General features: G+C 36.1%; 1 protein-coding gene across 3 annotated transcripts in view; it reads right to left on the reverse strand.

Annotated features, from left to right (window-relative positions):
• Positions 1-674: 674 nt before the first annotated feature.
• Positions 675-21,531, reverse strand: part of LOC138695456 (neuroblastoma suppressor of tumorigenicity 1-like) — a 98,308-nt gene continuing 77,451 nt past the window's right edge. For 2 of the 3 annotated variants that reach the window (XM_069819802.1, XM_069819803.1), the window contains exons 3-5: positions 17,338-17,562; positions 14,795-15,029; positions 675-8,491 (exon numbers count right to left, since the gene is read on the reverse strand). In XM_069819802.1, coding sequence (XP_069675903.1) covers positions 8,127-8,491; positions 14,795-15,029; positions 17,338-17,562 — 825 coding nt within the window. In that variant the 3' untranslated portion in view covers positions 675-8,126. The remainder of the gene's footprint in view (positions 8,492-14,794; positions 15,030-17,337; positions 17,563-21,531) is intronic. The other variant, XM_069819804.1, reaches the window with a different exon arrangement.

Genomic DNA, 21,531 nt, shown 5'->3' on the forward strand with positions numbered 1-21,531 from the left:
TGACTGCAGCTGATTACAACAGCCTCGCACCATCATCAGTGCGAGTTATGCAGAACTTTCATAGAAAATTGCAGGAATGTATTCGTTGCCATGGAGGCTACTTACGAAATGTAGTTTTTAAAAAGTAATCAGATATTAATAAATTTCATCGTACTAGATTATTTCCAGTATATGTGTTTTCTTTTAATTCGTCCTGAATGTCCCACAATAGGGCTATAAAAACCGTCATATTCCACTGCCGCACCCTGTATTATCATATATGTCTGAAATACAAGGGGCAATCAATATGTTTCCGGACTATCCTGAATGTAGGCAACACACAGAACTTAGGAAACGAGAAGTTATCTAGAACCAGGGAAACGCATGAAATCTATACTAAATGCATCACTTGAAAGGCAGAGAAGAAGCCTAGTCATAAGGCATGTATGGAGAGATTCCAAGAAAAATCACAATATGTCCTCGACATATTTACACAAAATCACATGTAGACGTTCTTGAAGACAATCTGACGCTGTTTGATATATAGACTCAACATGCTTGAAAGCAATGATCTTCAGTGATACGTGCACGGTTGTTTAACGGTACAATAAATACAAGCGAAGTTCGGAAATATATTGGTTACATCTTGTCTACTCCTCTGTGTATTAAAAACATGACAGAAACTAAAATAATACTACAATTATTGAACTCTTTTAATACATACAAATATATTAATATATTTCTTTTAAAATCCAACATCATAACACATCTGACTATAGTTATGATTATTCCACTGATGTGCTTACATTAAAAACACAGCCTCTCAAATATAAAGCCTCCAACATTCATAACTTAGTAAATTTGTAAGTAAAAAAGTAACAAAACTCCTATTAAAATTTGATATAATATTAATGACTACAGTCATCTAACATGGAGGATACATCCACATTGTGTTGTCATGGACATTGCACTCTTGAAATTACCAGTGACCTGGAGTTACCTAGACTGTCCGAAAACTTAGCCCGTTGGTAAGTATTTCACTCATGTCATGGCAAGTTAATTGAGATAAAATATAAACGTTATGGGGTTAAGTCCCATATCTGAAATTTCTTTTCACAGTTCATCTGTGTTTCAGTCCAAATATTTTTGACAAATACAATCTCTTCATATAGCACCAGGGCCTACCAATTGTTGAATACAGAGATTTATCTCTAGTTCTAGGGAATTTGAGTGTCATCTAGGATATAGAGATCATTTATCCTAAATTTATTGTTTCAAGGGATATTTTAATTTCCTCTTTAAAACTATTTTTTTTTTCATTTTATCTTCTATTTTAATTTTTGTATCTATTGTACTGAGTTAAATATTTCGTTAAAATTATAATTCTTAACAGGAATAAAAATGTGGCTTTCCATTTTTATCATAAACATCATTGATATAAGAGAATAAAATGTCACTCTTCCACAGTTTCTTTGCTCACAGCTCTTTCTCGTAGGAAGGTGACGGGATAAGCAGGCTATAAGAGTGTATTATTTTGTCAAGTGGAGTCTTCCCCTTTTCTCTACTAAGCTGGGAAACTGTATTGGTTGAGTTTATTACTACTCAGATTTTCAGGCGAAGCGAATTGAGGTTATGGTGAAGTGATTTTATGATTTGTGACAACCAAATAATAGATTTAAGATTCATTAAGAAAAGGGTAGATTTGTTTAAATGAGTAGGTCTACTGGGAATCTACTGACAATTAAATTAATCTTCCCTTTAAACTAAAGCAAGTACTCATTAAATAAAAAGTTGTAAGTTCCCCTTGCTTTTTAGTACTATACGGAGGCTAATAATTGCAAACATATTCCGTTGATTTCCTATATTGGCTAATTAATTATGTTCTATTTATTATTATAAGTTATGTTAATAAAGATTACTATGTAATCTTAAGCTGAAATTATATTTTGAAATTAGGGATTTTTATTGAAAACTACAGTTAAATTATTTTAGGGATTTTTAATCTAAACAGATTGGCAACACTTGTCGAATGTTACGTATATACGTTTAGATCTAACAGAGTAAGGAGTCATACATTTAATATTACGATAATGAAAACTAATAGTAAAATATTCTGATATCTGATAATAACTTGCAATTCTCAAGTTGACAACAGAATTCAGAATTTTTTTTTCTGATTTTATACTTACTTTTTTAAACATTTCATATATGTTGTTTTAAATTTCATTTGTCATTTTACAACAGCAATAACTGTTACCGTATTCAGAAGTAACAGTGCAGTGCATGTTCATTACATTAATTTTATTAAATAAAATGAAATGAAAAAGAAAAGTATAACTATACATTTTCATGAATGTTGTGCATACGAACCTGAAACTTCATGAACGAAATGTTAACAGCACTTCGGTTCCACTGAAACTAAATTAATATCATCAGAGATTTAAATCAAAAAGCAAATTTTATAAAGGAAAATGATTGGCCCTGTATACTAAGAAATAAAAAGAAATGTTCTAGACAAAAGTTTAGGAGTAATATGCAGTTTATATTAAAATAAACGACATAAACGACATAAACTGCCAAGAAGAAATAGGCCTACTAGGAATACAGCATAAATAACTGAAGGAAAAGTCAAATGATGTTTTTCTGTAACTGTCAAAGTTCTCTCAGAAAAAAAGTGTTTTGTGAGTCTAACATTTTTGAAAATGAGAATAGATAGTGTTTTGAGAGACTAACATTTTTTAAAATGAGAATAGATAGTCATTATTTACTTTTCCCGATAGGTACTTTGAAGCAATTGTTTGTTATTGTGTTGTGTATTGGTTGGTATGTGTTGAGCGCAAGGTCATTGGCAATGGCATTTACGTTCAGTCATGTAAACAAATAATTAGACTACTATAAATATTGAAAACATGGTATTTTACAAATTAAAATTATAAGAAATAATTAAATTTCACTAGACATTTTGTTCAGTAGACCAATATGTCCTGTCTACGTAACTTAGCAGTTTATATCGTTTACACCTTTTATAGATAATTCAATCCTTAATTTCGAGATAAAATTAAACTCGAGCCATGAGTGTTATCAGAATGGAAAGAACAAATCATATTCATGATTTTTTAAATACTTTTTTTCTTTTCATTTAATTAGCGTATATAATCATTAAACTGTTATTTCTTTCCGTCCTTTTCTGATTCCATTATTTTTATTATTTTAAAATTTTAGTTTGAATTCCGAATTTACTTGACTCATGTTCCTATGTACAAATTTATTATCACATTATATTTCTTAAAATGAATATTAATTTTTTTTATCATTTGTTTAATTTTTCTGCATTCTTCTTCATATTTATCCAAGTGTAAAATGTGATAATTCAGGCTTTGAAAGCTCTATATTTCGTAAAAAAATTACTGACATTCCAAATTATTTTGTTTTCTCCTTGTTGAGTAGAGTATCTGCCATGACAGATATTGTTTTTATAATCAAAAAAGGAATAATTCCCGCTTAAATGAAGAATAAAAATATTCGTTGACATATCTGAGAAGAATTCATCAAAATATTCTTGCCAATAACTGGTAAGAGCATCATAACTTCACAGGCTAGTCTTTCAGACGGAGTCTTCATGATAAATAATCGTATTAATTGCATAACACTTCACAGTGTGGATGCACCTCATCAACAGTTTTGGCATTGCTACTTCGTAGCTTGTCTATATACACAATAATTCTGTTACGCTGTGTTAGTTGTATTAGTTACATTAAAAGTACGTCTGCTACTTTACGTACACTTCGTACAGTATATTTATGAAAAATTATTTTTAAATAAAAATTAAAATTAAGTACTTTTAAAGTGTGATTAACCTTTTGTGGCGGTTCAGGCATTCTTAAATCCTCTGCAGGAATACACACGAATGTCTTTAAGCAAGTTCAGAACTTCCACCGTAAAATGTTTATTCACACTTTGGTCTTCATTGGTAGATGAAACTTATTTCGTAGCAATCTGTAACTGAAAGGGGTTACTGTCAACCAGACACGCAAGATTTGATTCTCATTCTGTAACTGTTGGTTGAAATGAAATAAAAGACATAAAATAAATCAGTTATTGCAAGTTATACAGCCAATATATATGTTCTGTTTTAACTGACTACATCTATGCAGAACTACAGGAAATCTCAGAATTTCTTTTATAGTTCTGCACACACATCTACTTCAATAATTCAGGACTTTATTAAAGTTATTACGAGAATAATGTATAATTTGGAAGTATAATGTGATAAAACATACAGGTTTGATTTTTATGTCTTCTCCAAGTCTTGTGACATTTATAATGGCTGCGATCAAGTTTCCTCATTTGGTTTTACATGCCAATATCATGTAATTTTTGCAGAGCAAACTTTTGTAGTTTAAAAAGACCATACAAAAATTAATGTTACAATTACTTCAATTGAAAATTCGTATCTGGCAACCTTCCATATCTCTCTGTTATTTCATTTAGTATGCCATGCTTTATATATAAGGTTTTCAATTTTATTTATGACAATTTCTAGTAAAATTCCTATATTTATTTATTTGTTTCGTAATTTTAATTTCTTAGATTTGATAAATTTTGTTCTATGTACTTATTTTTAACTCTCTAAAAAGTTATGATATGTTCTGCAATCAAACATATTTACTTACAGAATTTAAAAATGTATATAGAGTAAAGGTTGTGATACTAATAATATTATGATAGTACTTTTTGACTACTTTTTACAATTTTACTGAGCGAGAGAAGGACCGATTTTGTACAGAAACTTGTCCACGAACATTCCCTTAATACTTTGACGCAAAAAACCAATCTTCCTCTCGCTCTGTAAAATTGTAAACAATTCTCAAAAAGAACTATCATAATATTATTAGTATCACAATATTACCAACCTTTACCCTATTGTACGCATATACTTGGTAAATATTTTTTTGCAAGAATGAATTGCATATTTTGTACAGTTGTCACAGGAAAACTTTTCTTCCAAAATTAATATAATCTTAATTTAAGAAACAGCAGAAAATGTTATTAACGGAATCATAAAAATCGTATATTTTTACACATGAATACGACATGAATTGAATGTTTAGCACAAAGCCTCCGAAACATCTTTGGAAGGCCGAGAACTTATACTAGTACGAGTATCTTCTTAAAATATCGTATGTTGCTTAATATTGTACCAATATCATATTACGAACACATCATTCTTTGAAAATCTATATACAGCACAATCAAAACAAATTGAAGAAATGAATAAACGAAGGACTTCAAGGGATTAAAAAATAATCATGCTAGTCTCGAACAGCACGAGAATATAGCAGTGAATTCTTGTGTTTACTGTAAACTTTAAATTTCAGGTTAAGTACATTATTTTTATGACACATTCGAAGTCATTTGGAAAATCTTTGAAAGAGAGTTTTATCAAGAGATCCCTTAGAAGAGTCTCCAAACTTGGAAATAGGCAATACAAATTAACGTTTACAGATGGAATTTGTTGAACCCTGTGCTTGGATATTTCTGTAACAATGTCTATAGATTTTTCAATTACAAAATTTCTGCTTCGTATATCCAAAGAAGTTTATTTGAAATTTCATGACGTCTATAAATATTTAGTAAAATACACACAGTTTTTAGATTATAGATAATAGATTTAGATGTGTATTTTATCTATACTTATTTGAACACACGCACCTAATCGATTGTATATGAAGCTTGGGTTACAAAGCTGTAATGTGTGTTAATTCAGCCTGCGTAACTATTAAACTCCCGAAGTCAAACGTTTTTCCTAACATAATAAAATTTGTACCTGATAAGAATGTTTTTTTTAATATTATATACATTGCAATTTTATCATCGAGATTCAACTTTCTTCTTTCGAAAATGAAGAGAAATACATATGTGCCTTTTGTATAATTAGCTTTAGTATAAGAAGTTCTCTGTTAAAATAAATAACATTAACTATAATTTTTACTTTTTGAGTCGTACTGTTTACGGATTGAGTATCGAAAATATTAAGTCAGTAGAGCGACTGACAACTGACTGGAGAATTTCAGGGATTCGGTTTGGAGAAAGAGAGGCAGGAAATTTTTATTCGTCATGAACAAGTCCATTTACCCTCCTGAAAAATGGATAACAGGGTTTTATTGTTTAAGCAATGTGATCGGAATGTGTTGCTGGCCACTAGTTAACTAGTTCCGAAGTTATAAAAGCACACGTGTTTTACCATCTTATAAATTACATATGCGTGGGTCTATATTCAGTTGTATACAATATGTTAATTTTAGTACGCAATAATACACCACTGTTTATCAGGTCCTGGAATTGAAGAATTGAGTAGCTAATTAAAATAAGTAGTATATAAGCGAAGTATATAATTACCTTTTATCAACGTCATTTAGGAATTCTGACCTCCTTGTGCACATACACGGCACAAATACGCTCGTACTGCCAAGTTATAACTTACTTTTAGTGTTGTTTCAAACGTGAAGACTTTTCACTATCTGGACTACTTACTCACCAATGATAATTCACTAAATTTGTTAGAAGTGAGCTATCACATCTTATCACGACACGTTTTCGTTTTCGTTCATGTGGGTGGGTTTAACAAAAGTGACCAATAACAGCGTGCAGTCGGGTGTGTTGTTAAAAATATTTATCTAAAAATAATTTTGTGGTAGAAAGTGTTTCCATTATGTCTCTTTGAAGAACGTTTTCGGCTTTGTTCGTACGGTTGGGTTTAACGAGAATTATTATCAATGGTCAATGGCGTCCAGTTGGGCGAGTTGTTAAAAATATTTGATCAAAAAACAATTTTGTGGTAGAAAGAGTTTCCATTATGTCTCTTGGAAGAACGTTTTCGGCTTTGTTCGTACGGCTGGGTTGATAGAAGTATTTATCAAAAAACAATTTTGTGGTAAGAAGAGTTTCCATTATGTCTTTTGGAAAAACGTTTTCGGCTTTGTTCGTACGGCTGGGTTTAACAAGAATGACCAACGGTCAGTGGCATGCAGTCGGGTGCATTGATAGAAGTATTTATCGAAAAACAATTTTGTGGTAAGAAGAGTTACAATTATGTCTCTTGGAAGAACGTTTTCGGCTCTGTTCGTACGGTTGGGTTTAACGAGAATAACCAACGGTCAGTGGCATGCAGTCGGGTGCGTTGATAGAAGTATTTATCAAAAAACAATTTTGTAGTAAGAAGAATTTCAATTATGTTCTTGGCAGAACGTTTTCGGCTCTGTTCGTACGGTTGGGTTTAACGAGAATAACCAACGGTCAGTGGCATGCAGTCGGTGCGTTGATAGAAGTATTTATCAAAAAACAATTTTGTGGTAAGAAGAATTTCAATTATGTTCTTGGAAGAACGTTTTCGGCTTTGTTCGTACGGTTGGGTTTAACAAGAATGACCAACGGTCAGTGGCATGCAGTCGGGTGCGTTGATAGAAGTATTTATCGAAATACAATTTTGTGGTAAGAAGAATTTCAATTATGTCTCTTGGAAGAACGTTTTCGGCTCTGTTCGTACGGTTGGGTTTAACAAGAATGACCAATGGTCATTGGCGTGTAGTCGGGTGTGTTGATAAAATGTTTATCAAAAACCAATATATTTGTAAAACAGGTTGATTAATATTCCTTGGAAGAACGTTTTCGTCTTCGTGCGGGTGGGTTTAACGAGAATGGCGAACAGTCACTAATGTGCAGTCGGGTGTGTTAATAAAAATATTAATCAAAAATAATTTTGTGGTAAAATAGCTAAGCTCTAGTAAGAACTTTTTCGTCTTCGTTTGTTAGGGTGGGTTTAACGAGACTGACAAATGTCCAGTGGCGTGCAGTCGGCTGTGTTGCTTAGAATATTGAAGAAAACGAAATTTTGTAGTAAAATAGCTAAAATGATGGATGACTCTTGAAAGAACGTTTCCGCCTTCGTATCTTACAGCTAGGTTAAACAAAAATGACCAATGGTCAATGGTGTGCAGTCGGATGTGTTCCTAAAACCGTTTATCAAAACGTAATTTTGTGGCAATTTCCACTGTGACTCTTGGGAGAGCCTAGCTTGCAGGCAGAATTAAGTAGGTACCAACCTAGTATTTCGGAAGTACGCGTCAGTTTTAAGAACGGTTCGAGGCTCAGAACTCCTCGTCCTTGTCGGCGCTCGTCGCCTTGTCGCTGGGCTGCACCAGGTTGTCGTGGTAGCTGAGTTCGGCGCCCTCGTGCGCCGGTTTGAAGTGGTGCGGTGCCACGCTCAAGGTGGGGTCCTGCTGATGGTGGTGGTGCCGGTGGTGCGCTAGTTCGTGCCTCAGTCGCTCCAGGTTCACTTTGATGTGGTCGCGGTCGTCCAGCGGCGCGGTGTTCAGCTTGTGGTCCGCTTGCCGCAGGAGCTCTCGCAGAACGGATTCGTCGAGCTGTCCGCCCTCTCCGAGCGTCCGCACTAGCAGCAGCAGACGCTCGTTCATGGCGTCGCTTCCTCCGCCACCATCGCCATTCTCGTTGGCTGCACAACAACAGTTACAGATAATGTTTACTTTCAGCAGCTGGTTGATTTAAAATGTTATGTGGTACGTCTTTTTAAGACATAAAAGTAACTACCAACATAAAAGTCGTTTGATGTAATAATATAATTGAGTTCAAGTAGGCTGACCAGACGTCCCCGATTTCCAGGGACAGTCCCCGGTTTTAAGTTACTGTCCCCGGGGAGCAAATGTCCCCGTTTTTGTCCCCGGAAATTAATTTTGTCCTCAGAAGCTTTGATTTTGTTTCAATAACATTTTACACATAAATATTTAGAGATAGTCATGGGACTACTGCGATTCATGTACATTTCTGAACGCTTCCCAGTATCAGAAAGAACCAGCGAGCACAGTATGAGATATTTTGCACTCTTTGAGATGAATATATCATTTTTGTCTTTGGTCATCTTAGCATTCGCGTTGCGCGTAAGCGTTAGAACTGCCGCAGCATCCATTTGTATTTACCGGTAGTAAAAAAATGAGAAATTTTGTGACAAATCAACAGGTGAAAGTCATATGATGTTTTTTAACATTTCAAAAAAAAAAATAATAATAATTCCATTTGAAAATCTTCTCAAAATAGTGTCATTAATCATGTGACTTCCAGTCAGGAATTCATCAATTCAAAGACTTTTCTCCACAATAAACTCAATCTGTACTGATGAAAGTAAAAAAAAGAAAGTTGAAACAGTTAATGCTTTGTTAGGCCTACAAATGAAAACAAACTTTCAATCCTCATTTTAATAACTTAGTGTGAAGCTATATGGGAATGAACAGATCTTTAAAAAGATACATTCTTCAGACAAGTACTGTACTTGTAAAATGTGTGTGTTAGAGTTCAGTGTGTACAATATTATGTGAAAGACTTCCATGCATGCGTCAGTACTGAAATTGAATGCTCAGTGGCTGTAATTATCTGTACATAAAAGTAACGTGTGTTTATGCATTTAAGGGAACTGGGTAGTGATACTGCGCGATTAAAAAATTTCAATACAAAAGTTTAGTTGAATATTTCTAGGCTTCTAGTGCTCAGAATGGAATAAACATTTCCAGGTTTATAGAATCAATCATTCTGAATTCAGTGGTATAAAAGACAACTAATTAGTTTCGTATCTAAGTGCAAAAGAAAGGCCCTAACTGATAACCTGTTTTCCCACTTTGCTAAGTGCACCTCATTCTTCAGGTGCACATTACTTGCTAAAATCTTCACTCATATACCTTGTATTTTTTTAAGTTATCTTTAGTAATGTGTATTGTAAATTCCAAAGCAAAATTTAGTTAAATATTTCACCCCTAGTGAAACAGAAAAAATATTGAACTTTGTTTACAATTTTTTACAATTTTTTCAATGCATATATATTTTTTCTCGTGTTGTGTATATGATATTCTTAAACCCGTAGGTCTACTATGTAGAACACAGGCTACAGAAAATGGTGTAAAAATTTCATGTAAATTGATTCAGTAATTTCAGAGAAAAATGCACTTAAGTTTGAAAAATATCAACTTATCGAAAACTGTGTTTAAAACAAAAGAAGAATGTATGACTTACATGCACTGCCAAATTTAAAGAGGTCATTTAAAAGGCATATCTGCAGAAATACCCCCAACAATATTTATATTGTTTTAAAGAGCAGTTCTGTACTTTATTTTAAAACACAAAACAAAAAATCGGATTTTTCACCCCTAATCACTACCTGGTTCCCTTAATTCAAAACGTTAAGATATTTTACAAATTTAGTGTGCAAAGTTCTATCATTGTATTTATTGTTACATGTATTTCCTGCAACATTTCAAAGGAGAGTGACTAGCGTGTATGGTTTTTCTTGAAAGTAGATTTACTGGCATGTAAAAGAACTTCTGCGGGACAAAATTCCGGCACACCGGCGACGCTGATATAACTCGGCAGTTGCGAGCGTCGTTAAATAAACCATAATTTAATTTGTCTTTCATGGACCACATTTTCACTATGTTTCCTTTTATATAGAATATCTCTGTTGTTAGATATTTTTTTTTTTTTTTTTGCTGTCGGTTCAACCTCCCTTCGGCATAATATAAATCCTCTCCTTCAGGGGAAAACATCTCAATTCAGCACTGGTCCTCATAGTAGGGTAATCGTGGAATGAGAGTGACAAGAGAAACACTAGCCTTCACAACGGCTTTGTTTTCTCGAATGTCATTGAATTTGACCGGGATCAAACCTTCTTACTTGTTGATGAAAAGCCAAGCCTACTTAAGCCTAGGAATGTTAAAACATTTCGGGCTGAGGAACTTCGAAATAAATTTGTACAGTTTGCGGTTAAAATAAATTAGAACCTGTTTTAAAGTAAAAATGACGCTGAAACTAAGTCATATTATTACAAGTATGTTAAGAAAATCATTAGAACGAGAAAAGATAGTGTGGGCAGTGCTTTTCCTGGAACTAGTTTTGGAGTAATAGCAAGGAGTAGTAATTGCAGGGTACTCGGTCCATCTCGCCAGCATCCAGCGTATTCAATTAAGGGACCTTGCTCGGGGCGTGGAGCCAAACCGGTAAGAACCGACCTGTAATGATTGTGTCGTGAGTCACAATGGCATTGCGATACACAAGGGCACGGGCATGGGATATGGTCACACGTCACTAGTTTCGTAGCACTTCAGTACACAATACTACGCAAATCGCGTACAAAGACGTGTGGACACTGCAACTTGTAAGTAACGGCTACTAAACAGCTGTTCGCAACTTTTTCTAGCTGCAAGGAGTTTAGTGTAACGACAAGTGAAGAGATTTAGCAAGGTAGCCTATCTAAAGATATACATAAACAGCATAGTAGAGCTATGCACTTGTTGAAGGTGATCGCACCCACATAGAGTTCTACGTAAAGATATACAGCATAGGATAGCTATGTACCAATCGACAGGTGAACGCACCTACACAGAGTTCTACGTAAAGATATAGAGCAGAGGTCTCCAAAACGCGTATAGTCATTCGTGATCCCGATGCTGCCCGCCGAACACAGTGTGCTGTAAGGTTGTTGAAGTGGGGAGAGACTCGTACCTCTACAGATGGGAGCGGTCAGTGTGGGATTGCGGCAACGATCTCCCTTATGTTTACAAATAATAACATCGAAAGGATAAGAAATATCTTACGTTTGTAATTATTTTGATATACTAGGAAGCTTCTACTTTTGATTGGGGAATATTCAATAATGGAATAATTCATTTCGTATTGCATCTAGAAGACATTCTGTATGCACGATTCTACAAATGCTCATTCTGTAAAGGGCTTGATTGATTTTCCAATATTCCAAGTCAGAACATACCTAGAAAGAAAGTTTTTTTGTTTAAGACTGAGGATACGTGTGTGCTTTGTATGAGTATTTGTGTTTTCTTGTTCCAAATTTATCAAAATATTTGTATGTATTTCACCTAAAATGAAACGAAAAACTTTAAGTATATCTTGCGAAACTGAGTGTAAACATATCGTAATATACTATTATTATGTATAACCAACAGTTACGTACTGGCTTCAGTTCCGTTCAGGGGCTTACTCGCGAGTACGGTTTTGGAGACGTCTGATATAGAGCATAGTAAAGTTATCCACTTGTCGACAGGTGATCGCACCCACACAGAGTTCTACGTAAAGATATACAGCATAGTAAAGCTATGTACCAGTCGACAGATGATCGGACCCACACAAAGTTCTACGTAAAGATATACAGCATAGTAAAGCTATGTACCAGTCGACAGATGATCGGACCCACATAGAGTTCTACGTAAAGATATACAGCATAGTAAAGCTATGTACCAGTCGACATATGATCGGACCCACACAAAGTTCTACGTAAAGATATACAGCATAGTAAAGCTATGTACCAGTCGACAGATGATCGGACCCACATAGAGTTCTACGTAAAGATATACAGCATAGTAAAGCTATGTACCAGTCGACAGGTGATCGGACCCACACAGAGTTCTACGTAAAGATAAACAGCATAGTAAAGCTATGTACCAGTCGACAGATGATCGGACCCACACAAAGTTCTACGTAAAGATATACAGCATAGTAAAGCTATGTACCAGTCGACAGATGATCGGACCCACATAGAGTTCTACGTAAAGATATACAGCACAGTAAAGCTATGTACCAGTCGACAGGTGATCGGACCCACACAGAGTTCTACGTAAAGATAAACAGCATAGTAAAGCTATGTACCAGTCGACAGGTGATCGCACCCACACAGAGTTCTACGTAAAGATATACAGCATAGTAAAGCTATGTACCAGTCGACAGGTGATCGAACCCACATAGAGTTCTACGTAAAGATATACAGCATAGTAAAGCTATGTACCAGTCGACAGGTGATCGCACCCACACAGAGTTCTACGTAAAGATATAGAGGATAGTAAAACTATGTACCAGTCGATAGGTGATCGCACCCACACAGAGTTCTACGTAAAGATATACAGCATAGTAAAGCTATGTACCAGTCGACAGGTGATCGCACCCACACAGATTTCTAACTAAGATATACAGCATAGTAAAGTTATACGCTTGCCCACAGGTGATCGCACCCACACAGTGTTCTACGTAAAGATATACAGCATAGTAAAGCTATGTACCAGTCGACAGGTGATCGCACCCACACAGAGTTCTACGTAAAGATATACAGCATAGTAAAGCTATGTACCAGTCGACAGGTGATCGCACCCACACAGAGTTCTACGTAAAGATATACAGCATAGTAAAGCTATGTACCAGTCGACAGGTGATCGGACCCACACAGAGTTCTACGTAAAGATAAACAGCATAGTAAAGCTATGTACCAGTCGACAGATGATCGGACCCACACAAAGTTTTACGTAAAGATATACAGCATAGTAAAGCTATGTACCAGTCGACAGATGATCGGACCCACATAGAGTTCTACGTAAAGATATACAGCATAGTAAAGCTATGTACCAGTCGACAGATGATCGGACCCACATAGAGTTCTACGTAAAGATATACAGCATAGTAAAGCTATGTACCAGTCGACAGGTGATCGGACCCACACAGAGTTCTACGTAAAGATATACAGCATAGTAAAGCTATGTACCAGTCGACAGATGATCGGACCCACACAAAGTTCTACGTAAAGATATACAGCATAGTAAAGCTATGTACCAGTCGACAGATGATCGGACCCACATAGAGTTCTACGTAAAGATATACAGCATAGTAAAGCTATGTACCAGTCGACAGGTGATCGGACCCACACAGAGTTCTACGTAAAGATAAACAGCATAGTAAAGCTATGTACCAGTCGACAGATGATCGGACCCACACAAAGTTCTACGTAAAGATATACAGCATAGTAAAGCTATGTACCAGTCGACAGGTGATCGGACCCACACAGAGTTCTACGTAAAGATAAACAGCATAGTAAAGCTATGTACCAGTCGACAGGTGATCGCACCCACACAGAGTTCTACGTAAAGATATACAGCATAGTAAAGCTATGTACCAGTCGACAGGTGATCGAACCCACATAGAGTTCTACGTAAAGATATACAGCATAGTAAAGCTATGTACCAGTCGACAGGTGATCGCACCCACACAGAGTTCTACGTAAAGATATAGAGGATAGTAAAACTATGTACCAGTCGACAGGTGATCGCACCCACACAGAGTTCTACGTAAAGATATACAGCATAGTAAAGCTATGTACCAGTCGACAGGTGATCGCACCCACACAGAGTTCTACGTAAAGATATACAGCATAGTAAAGCTATGTACCAGTCGACAGGTGATCGCACCCACACAGATTTCTAACTAAGATATACAGCATAGTAAAGCTATTTACCAGTCGACAGGTGATCGCACCCACACAGATTTCTAACTAAGATGTACAGCATAGTAAAGTTATGCGCTTGCCCACAGGTGATCGCACCCACACAGAGTTCTACGTAAAGATATAGAGAATAGTAAAACTATGTACCATTCGACAGGTGATCGTACCCACACAGAGTTCTACGAAAAGATATACAGCACAATAAAGCTGTGTACCAGTCTACAGGTGGTCGCACACACACACAGAGTTCTACATAAAGATATGCAGAATAGTAAAGCTGTGTACCAATCGACAGGTGATCGCACCCACAGGGAGTTCTACGTAAAGATATGCAGCATAGTAAAGCTATGTACTTGGACTTTCTTATTATGTGGTTAGTAGAGAGCACGACTACACAGAAATAACCACAAAAGAGAAGGCACAATTATTGTCGTGAAGGAAGAGATATCATCCACTTCGTTGCCAGGAGCATCTCACCTGCAGGCCCTGCGGCCGGTCCCTTGTTCTGCGTCTTCAGCATGAAGTCGATGAGGTCTCCCACGTCAGGCAGCGACGCCTTGTGGTCTGTCCCTATCTCGCCGTCCCCTGAGGAGGACAGGGACGCGGTACCCAGGTCATCGCCTGTGTCGCACGTACTGCAACTGCAGTTCTTTATTATCTGAACCCTCTTCTGCAAGGTCTCCATGTCCTCGCCTGTGCAGTTAAGCGTTACCTACAACATGACGTCGACATTAGTATTTTAATTGTAACTTGATTTTTCGTTAAGTAAACGAGTCACTCCACGTCAATTCGAATATAATCAGGTGGTAATTTACTTTTTTGCAAGATCGTGTTTTTGCTGTATTTACAGCTATTGTTGTTAGGTCTTGAAAGTTAGAATTCCCACACAGAAACTTGTTGCTATGGAAACCATTCTTCATAACATAAAAGTATACTGAAATAGACCCATTACAGTGCACTTATTGTTGCTTAGTTACCGTTACAGTGTAGTTTTTCGAAGGCTTTGGAATAATATTGCTCTAAATTTTCAATGCAAAATATAATGTATTTGCTATTTTAAAAATATGATTGTGCAAAAAATGTTGTACAATACACGTTTCTGAAGTGCATTACAAAATCTCCAAAATTGATAAACTCTTTCTGCTCGTTTTTCAAATTTTTCCTCGATTTTGTAAAAAAAAAAAAAAAACACTTCCCAACCTTTTATGGTAATATACCATTGGGTTTCTGATTTTTCTCAAATTCTACCAGTGCATTCTAGTGGATAAAATATAAATACAGTCTAGTGTATACAGTCACGAAGCTCAATACGTAGGAAATATGCATCCATAGATAGTTGCTAACCACTACGATCGCTACTATCGCCTCATCACAGACAATGCGAAATAATACCGGCGCAGTCTATTGTTCGTAGTACCCTCACAACTCAAGCTTCGTGACTGTAGATACTAGACTGTGATATAAGTAAACTGAGGATTAAATTTACAGGCACTAAAAAGTGTCAAATTATGCATGTAACTATGCACTAAAAACTTTAGAAATTTACACTAACCATTTAAAAATAAGCTGACTATAGAATATATTAGTACATTTCTGATGTAAGACTCATTTAGGCCTAACTTGTAACTATACTTTTACTTTCAAAAAATTCTGATACATACAAAATAATTTCAATCATGTTACTGCAACTGTTTTTATCATAGTTTTAATTCCAATAAACTGTAAGTGTTTTTGTATGTTTCCTATTGTGATTAAACGTCATTTTTCAGTTAATACAAGTCTGTATGCTGAAAATAAACTTTAAACATCACATAATATGAAAAATAAACATAAAAAGGGACTTTTGTAAGATCGCCAGTACCTTGCCCAGAGTTCATCTGTTCCTTCAACACAGATGCCTCTTTCTGCAAATTACTTAGGAGCGGTTGCAGAAATGAAAATCAAATAAATCTCTGACCATCAATCAGTTGATGTCTAATTTATTTGATTGCTCATTGCGTTCCACGAAAGTGAATCTCCAATCAAGTTGTCTCGATTTACTAATTGCTGATATGACAAATAAATGAATTTGGCATCAGCGCCATTTAGCAACCACGGCCAATTTGATGCTCTTTAAGAGAGGAGAAACAAATGCATCGTGCAGGCCCTGATCAAGAAAAAATGAATGCTTTGCCATTTTGTTGTTTTTCGTAGAAGTAAAACAGGCGGATTCCATCTATATAGACTACAGGATAAGGGATAAAAGAAATGAAATGAACTAAAAACATGAGTGGATAAATTTTTGTGATAATAATATTTATTCATTGGTAACGAAATTTTTTCGCGAACATCTAGTGTCATGTAATTTTAGAGAAAAAGAGGTGATAAGGGTGCTCTGAAGCACCTTGTATACGAAAAGAGTTAGATGCTGGGAGAGATTTGGCGAGTTTTCTCCCCACAAAGCTTATCATATCGATGGTGTTGAACAGCAACCTCGTATGTCAAACAATTCAGTTTCAGAGGAGAGTGAAAAAAGTTTTTAATACGAGTATTTTATTAACGAACAAATATCTTACATACGAGGATATTTAAATATGAAGTTTGTATCAACGTCTTGATTTAAGAAGTATTTGCAGAATATTCGGGGATATTTTTTTATAGGAATCAAGTCAAATCTCATTTTGTTCATTTTTGACATACGAAATTGCTGTTCAACATCATCGATGTGAGATTGTGTTCATAAAGGCAAAATTATATGTCATGTTCTGCCATAACTTGACACATTTTCTCTGTACGATATGTTATTACGATAAAGTTTGGAAGTACCTCTTGGAGGAGAGTGAGAACGTATCGGCTCAAAATTTCACTCGTCAACAAATTTATCTGTGTAATTGAACATAGGTAGCAATTTAGCAAAGACCACTTGAGAAGAGTTAATGAGTCAATTATCAAATTATCAAGTGCTTGAGACTAGAAAGCAACCAGTAACAGAAACTCTGGCTGGTGTTTAGGTTTCGTCTCTGGTTGGACATGATACGCACGTGCTGCCAGGTGACCGTCGAGGGCTGACAGGAGTCGCAATAGGGCTTGATGAGCTCGCCAGGGGCGCTGGGGGTGATGTGCGGTATGCTGTAGCTGAAGCAAGCCCCCACGCAGACATTGTTGTCGATCTCCACAGAGTTACACCCGGGGAAAGCCACCACCTGCTTTATGGGAGTGGTGTTGCACCAAGAGTGCTTGTCCGGGTACAGCACGATGTTGTGCACCTGAGGGCAGTAACACACGTTGACAATCAATATCAACAACATCACCATCATCATCTCGGTTGTCGCAATAATTGTCATTATTCACGTCGTCACAATAATATTTTTTATCTTCACCACCACCACCATCATCATCATCATCACCATTACCATCATCACTCATTACACTCACCATCATCATCATTACTATCATCATCACCACTATCATCACCATCACCATTACCATCATCACCACTATCTTCATCATCACCATCACCATCACCATCACTATCATCATTACCTTCTTCACCATTACAATTATCACCATCACCACTATCATCACCATCACCATTATCACCACTATCATCATCACAATCATCATCATTACCATTACTATCATCATCGCCATTACCTCTATCATCATCATCACCACTATCATTATCATCACTATCATCACCATCACCATCATCACCATTACCATCACCACCACTATCTTCATCATCATCACCATCATCATCACCATTACCATTATCATCATCACTATCATCACCATCATCATCATTACTATCATCATGACCATTACCATCATCATCATTACTATCATCATGACCATTACCATCATCATCATTACCATTATCACCATCACCATCATCACCACTATCATCATCACAATCATCATCATTACCATTACTATCATCATCACTATTACCATTATCATCACCTCTATCATTATCACCACTATCATCACCATCACCATTACCATCACCACCACTATCTTCATTACCATCATCACCATTATCATCATCACTATCATCACCATCACCATCATCATCATTACTATCAACATCATTACTATCATCATGACCATTACCATCATCACCATTACCATCATCATTACTATCATCATGACCATTACCATCATCATTACCATTATCATCACCATCATCACCACTATCATCATCACAATCATCATCATTACCATTACTATCATCATCACTATTACCATTATCATCACCTCTATCATTATCACCATTATCATCACCATCACCATCATCACCACCACTATCTTCATCATCACCATCACCATCATCATCACCATTATCATTATCATCATCACTATCATCACCATCATCATCATTACTATCATCATGACCATTACCATCATCATTACCATTATCATCACCATCACCATCACCATCACCATCACCACTATCATCTTCACCATCATCACCATTACCATCATCATCACGTCTCGGCCTCCCCAAAGATTTTTTTCCCCTCAGGTCATCCAAGTAACACTCTATATGCATTTTTGGATTTACTCATACGTGCTACACGTCTCTACTCATCTCAAACGTCTGGATTTAATGTTCCTAATTATGTTAGATGAAGAATACAATGCGTGCAGTTCTGTGTTGTGTAACTTTCTCCATTCTCCTGTAACGTCAACCCTCTTAGGCATCTTCGCTCTAAATATTTTCCTAAGCACCTTATTCTCAGATACCCTTAGCTTCTGTTCCTCTCTCAAAGTTGAGTCCAAGTTTCACAACCATACAGAACAACCGGTAATATAATTCTTTTATATACTATGTTACCGGTTGTTCTGTATGGAGCTTCGTATTACAAGTCGATAATGTTGCGGTATCGCACGTTTAAAGAAAGTGGGTCTGTTAACACGCCACGCATTGTGGACATAGGCGTGTCCTCAGGGTGCGAATTAAGATTTCTGATGAAGGGGGGGATAGAATCCTAGATAGAGAATACCATACATAAAATTATTATTATCCTCATTCGATACGACTCAACGCTTGGTCGCATTGAGTTGCTTGTCTTGCATCTTGGTTATAATGATAATTATATCCATTAGCAGGCTTAAGAGAGAAGATGTGTAATTCCTGAGTTATTGATTGTTGTCATATTGCTGGTGATGATAATACATCAATATTATTTTCTTTGCTTACTTTATACTTTATAAAGTACATACACACATATCCCTCGAAATGTTGTCCTGGCTCCGTCTAGAAGATCGTAGAAAAATCCACTGTCTTTCCCTTCTCTTTCACATATTGCATTTCTCCACTCCTGTCTATCTTGCGTCTCGTTTTAAAAATTTATCCACCCATCATAACCTAGACACACGATCACAACACTCCTCAATATTATCCATTCCCTCCCACCGAACATCCTCATATTCATCTTCTTTCACTGTGGCTGTTCCTCGGTTTTGGAATTCCCTACCGAGTAATGTCAGGGACTGTCAGACATCAAACCAATTTAAGAATAGACTAACGAAATATTTTTCTAACAATTTTTGTTAATAATAGCTCTTTCAGGTTTCTCAATGTTTAATGGTTATATATATATATATATATATATATGTATATATATATATATATATCACAGAATAAATATTTAAATTATCTCATTATTATTATTATTATTATTATTATTATTATTATTATTATTTTATTATTATCACTATTTCTTACCAATGTTTATTATTGCCACACTAACATTACTTATCCAACTTTCATTATTTACTTTCATGTTGTTTTACGGTCTAGATATTAATGTAATAACTATGTAACCAATTGTATTCAATTAGAATTAGAGTCTGGATGGGCGGAAGAGAAGGCCTACTGGCCTTAGCTCTGCCAGATTAAATAAATAAATTATTATTATTAAATTATTATACTCGTATTAAAACAATTATATTTTGTGAGGGTGGATAGAAGTTATCTTTGGTAGGGAAAATCCCCCCCATCTCCCCCGTTAATTCGCACCCTGCGTGTCCTCCAAACCGAGGCTGCTGTTAGCGCTTCAATAATAGCAAGTCCCAAGAAGAGAATTAGGCCGCTTTCACAGCGAAGTTGCATGTTGCAACGTGCGACGAGAATGCACGCTGCGGATTGCTTGGTGCAGCTCAGCTCAGAGTTTTGTATTCACACCGAAGTAGCATGCCACGTTCGTCGTGTGCAACCTCGAAATATCCAATCCAATCAACATCTTGCTCTGATTGGCTGACTGGAATTCGAGTTCAAATTGTTTAATATGCAGTATCAAATTCAAAACGCAACGTGTACGAACATGGGACAGACGGTTTATCAGTGTTGCCATATTTAGCGATAAGTCGCTAAATATAGGGAATTTTGAATCAGTCTCGACGACAAATTTTGTAAAATACGATTAGCGACTTTTCTGCTGATTTTTATATTCTTCCAGTTTTCCTTTCTTTTAAGTTAAAACATTCAACTGAAGTCGTGCACTTAGTTTTAGAAGAGGCGTGGGTGCATGACTGAGTAGTCTAGTGATTCTTATGTGAAAGCCTGATCTCATATCTGTGGCTTGGTTCTAAAAGAGCCAATGTCAAAATTGTTAGTTTTGAGATAAATGGGTTTGAAGTTTGCTTATTTTGTGCAGTGAACTTATGACATTGGCTTGTGAATGCTCTGTGCCTTCCACATTAACTGCAGCAGACATTGGCCCTTTTAGTAAATGGAAGAACAGACCGAGATAAGCTCGAAAGTGTATATAACTCAAAAGTGCAAAAAATTGACATTGGCCCTTTTAGAACCAAGCCACAGATATATTTGTGATCAGTGATCAGGGGTGAAAGATGCTGATTCAATGATTCTCACGGGTTAGGTCTCTCTCTCTCAATGCTACTGCTCCAACACCCATAAACGGTGGCAACTTTGATTGACACGTGACGAGTCGCGAGCTCCAGCTAATTCTTGGTTCTTCCCCGCAACGCGGAGATTTTCCACTCCGAACCGACCCGAGGCAATTGAGTTTTGGAATTTTGTGCCGACAGTTCGTGTGAAGCAAATTAGACTGTAGTTTTTGCTAGTTTTAATATACTTTAATATATAAGATTTAAAAAGTGTTAGATTTTACAAAAAAAATTGTGGTCAAATGCTTGGGTGAAAATTTCCACACTTACAATTTGCCAGAAAGTGTAGTGTCAATGATTGGATCAAGTGCAGTGTATTC

Source organism: Periplaneta americana, chromosome 1 (genome assembly GCF_040183065.1).
Source record: "Periplaneta americana isolate PAMFEO1 chromosome 1, P.americana_PAMFEO1_priV1, whole genome shotgun sequence".
NCBI lineage: Eukaryota > Metazoa > Arthropoda > Insecta > Blattodea > Blattidae > Periplaneta > Periplaneta americana.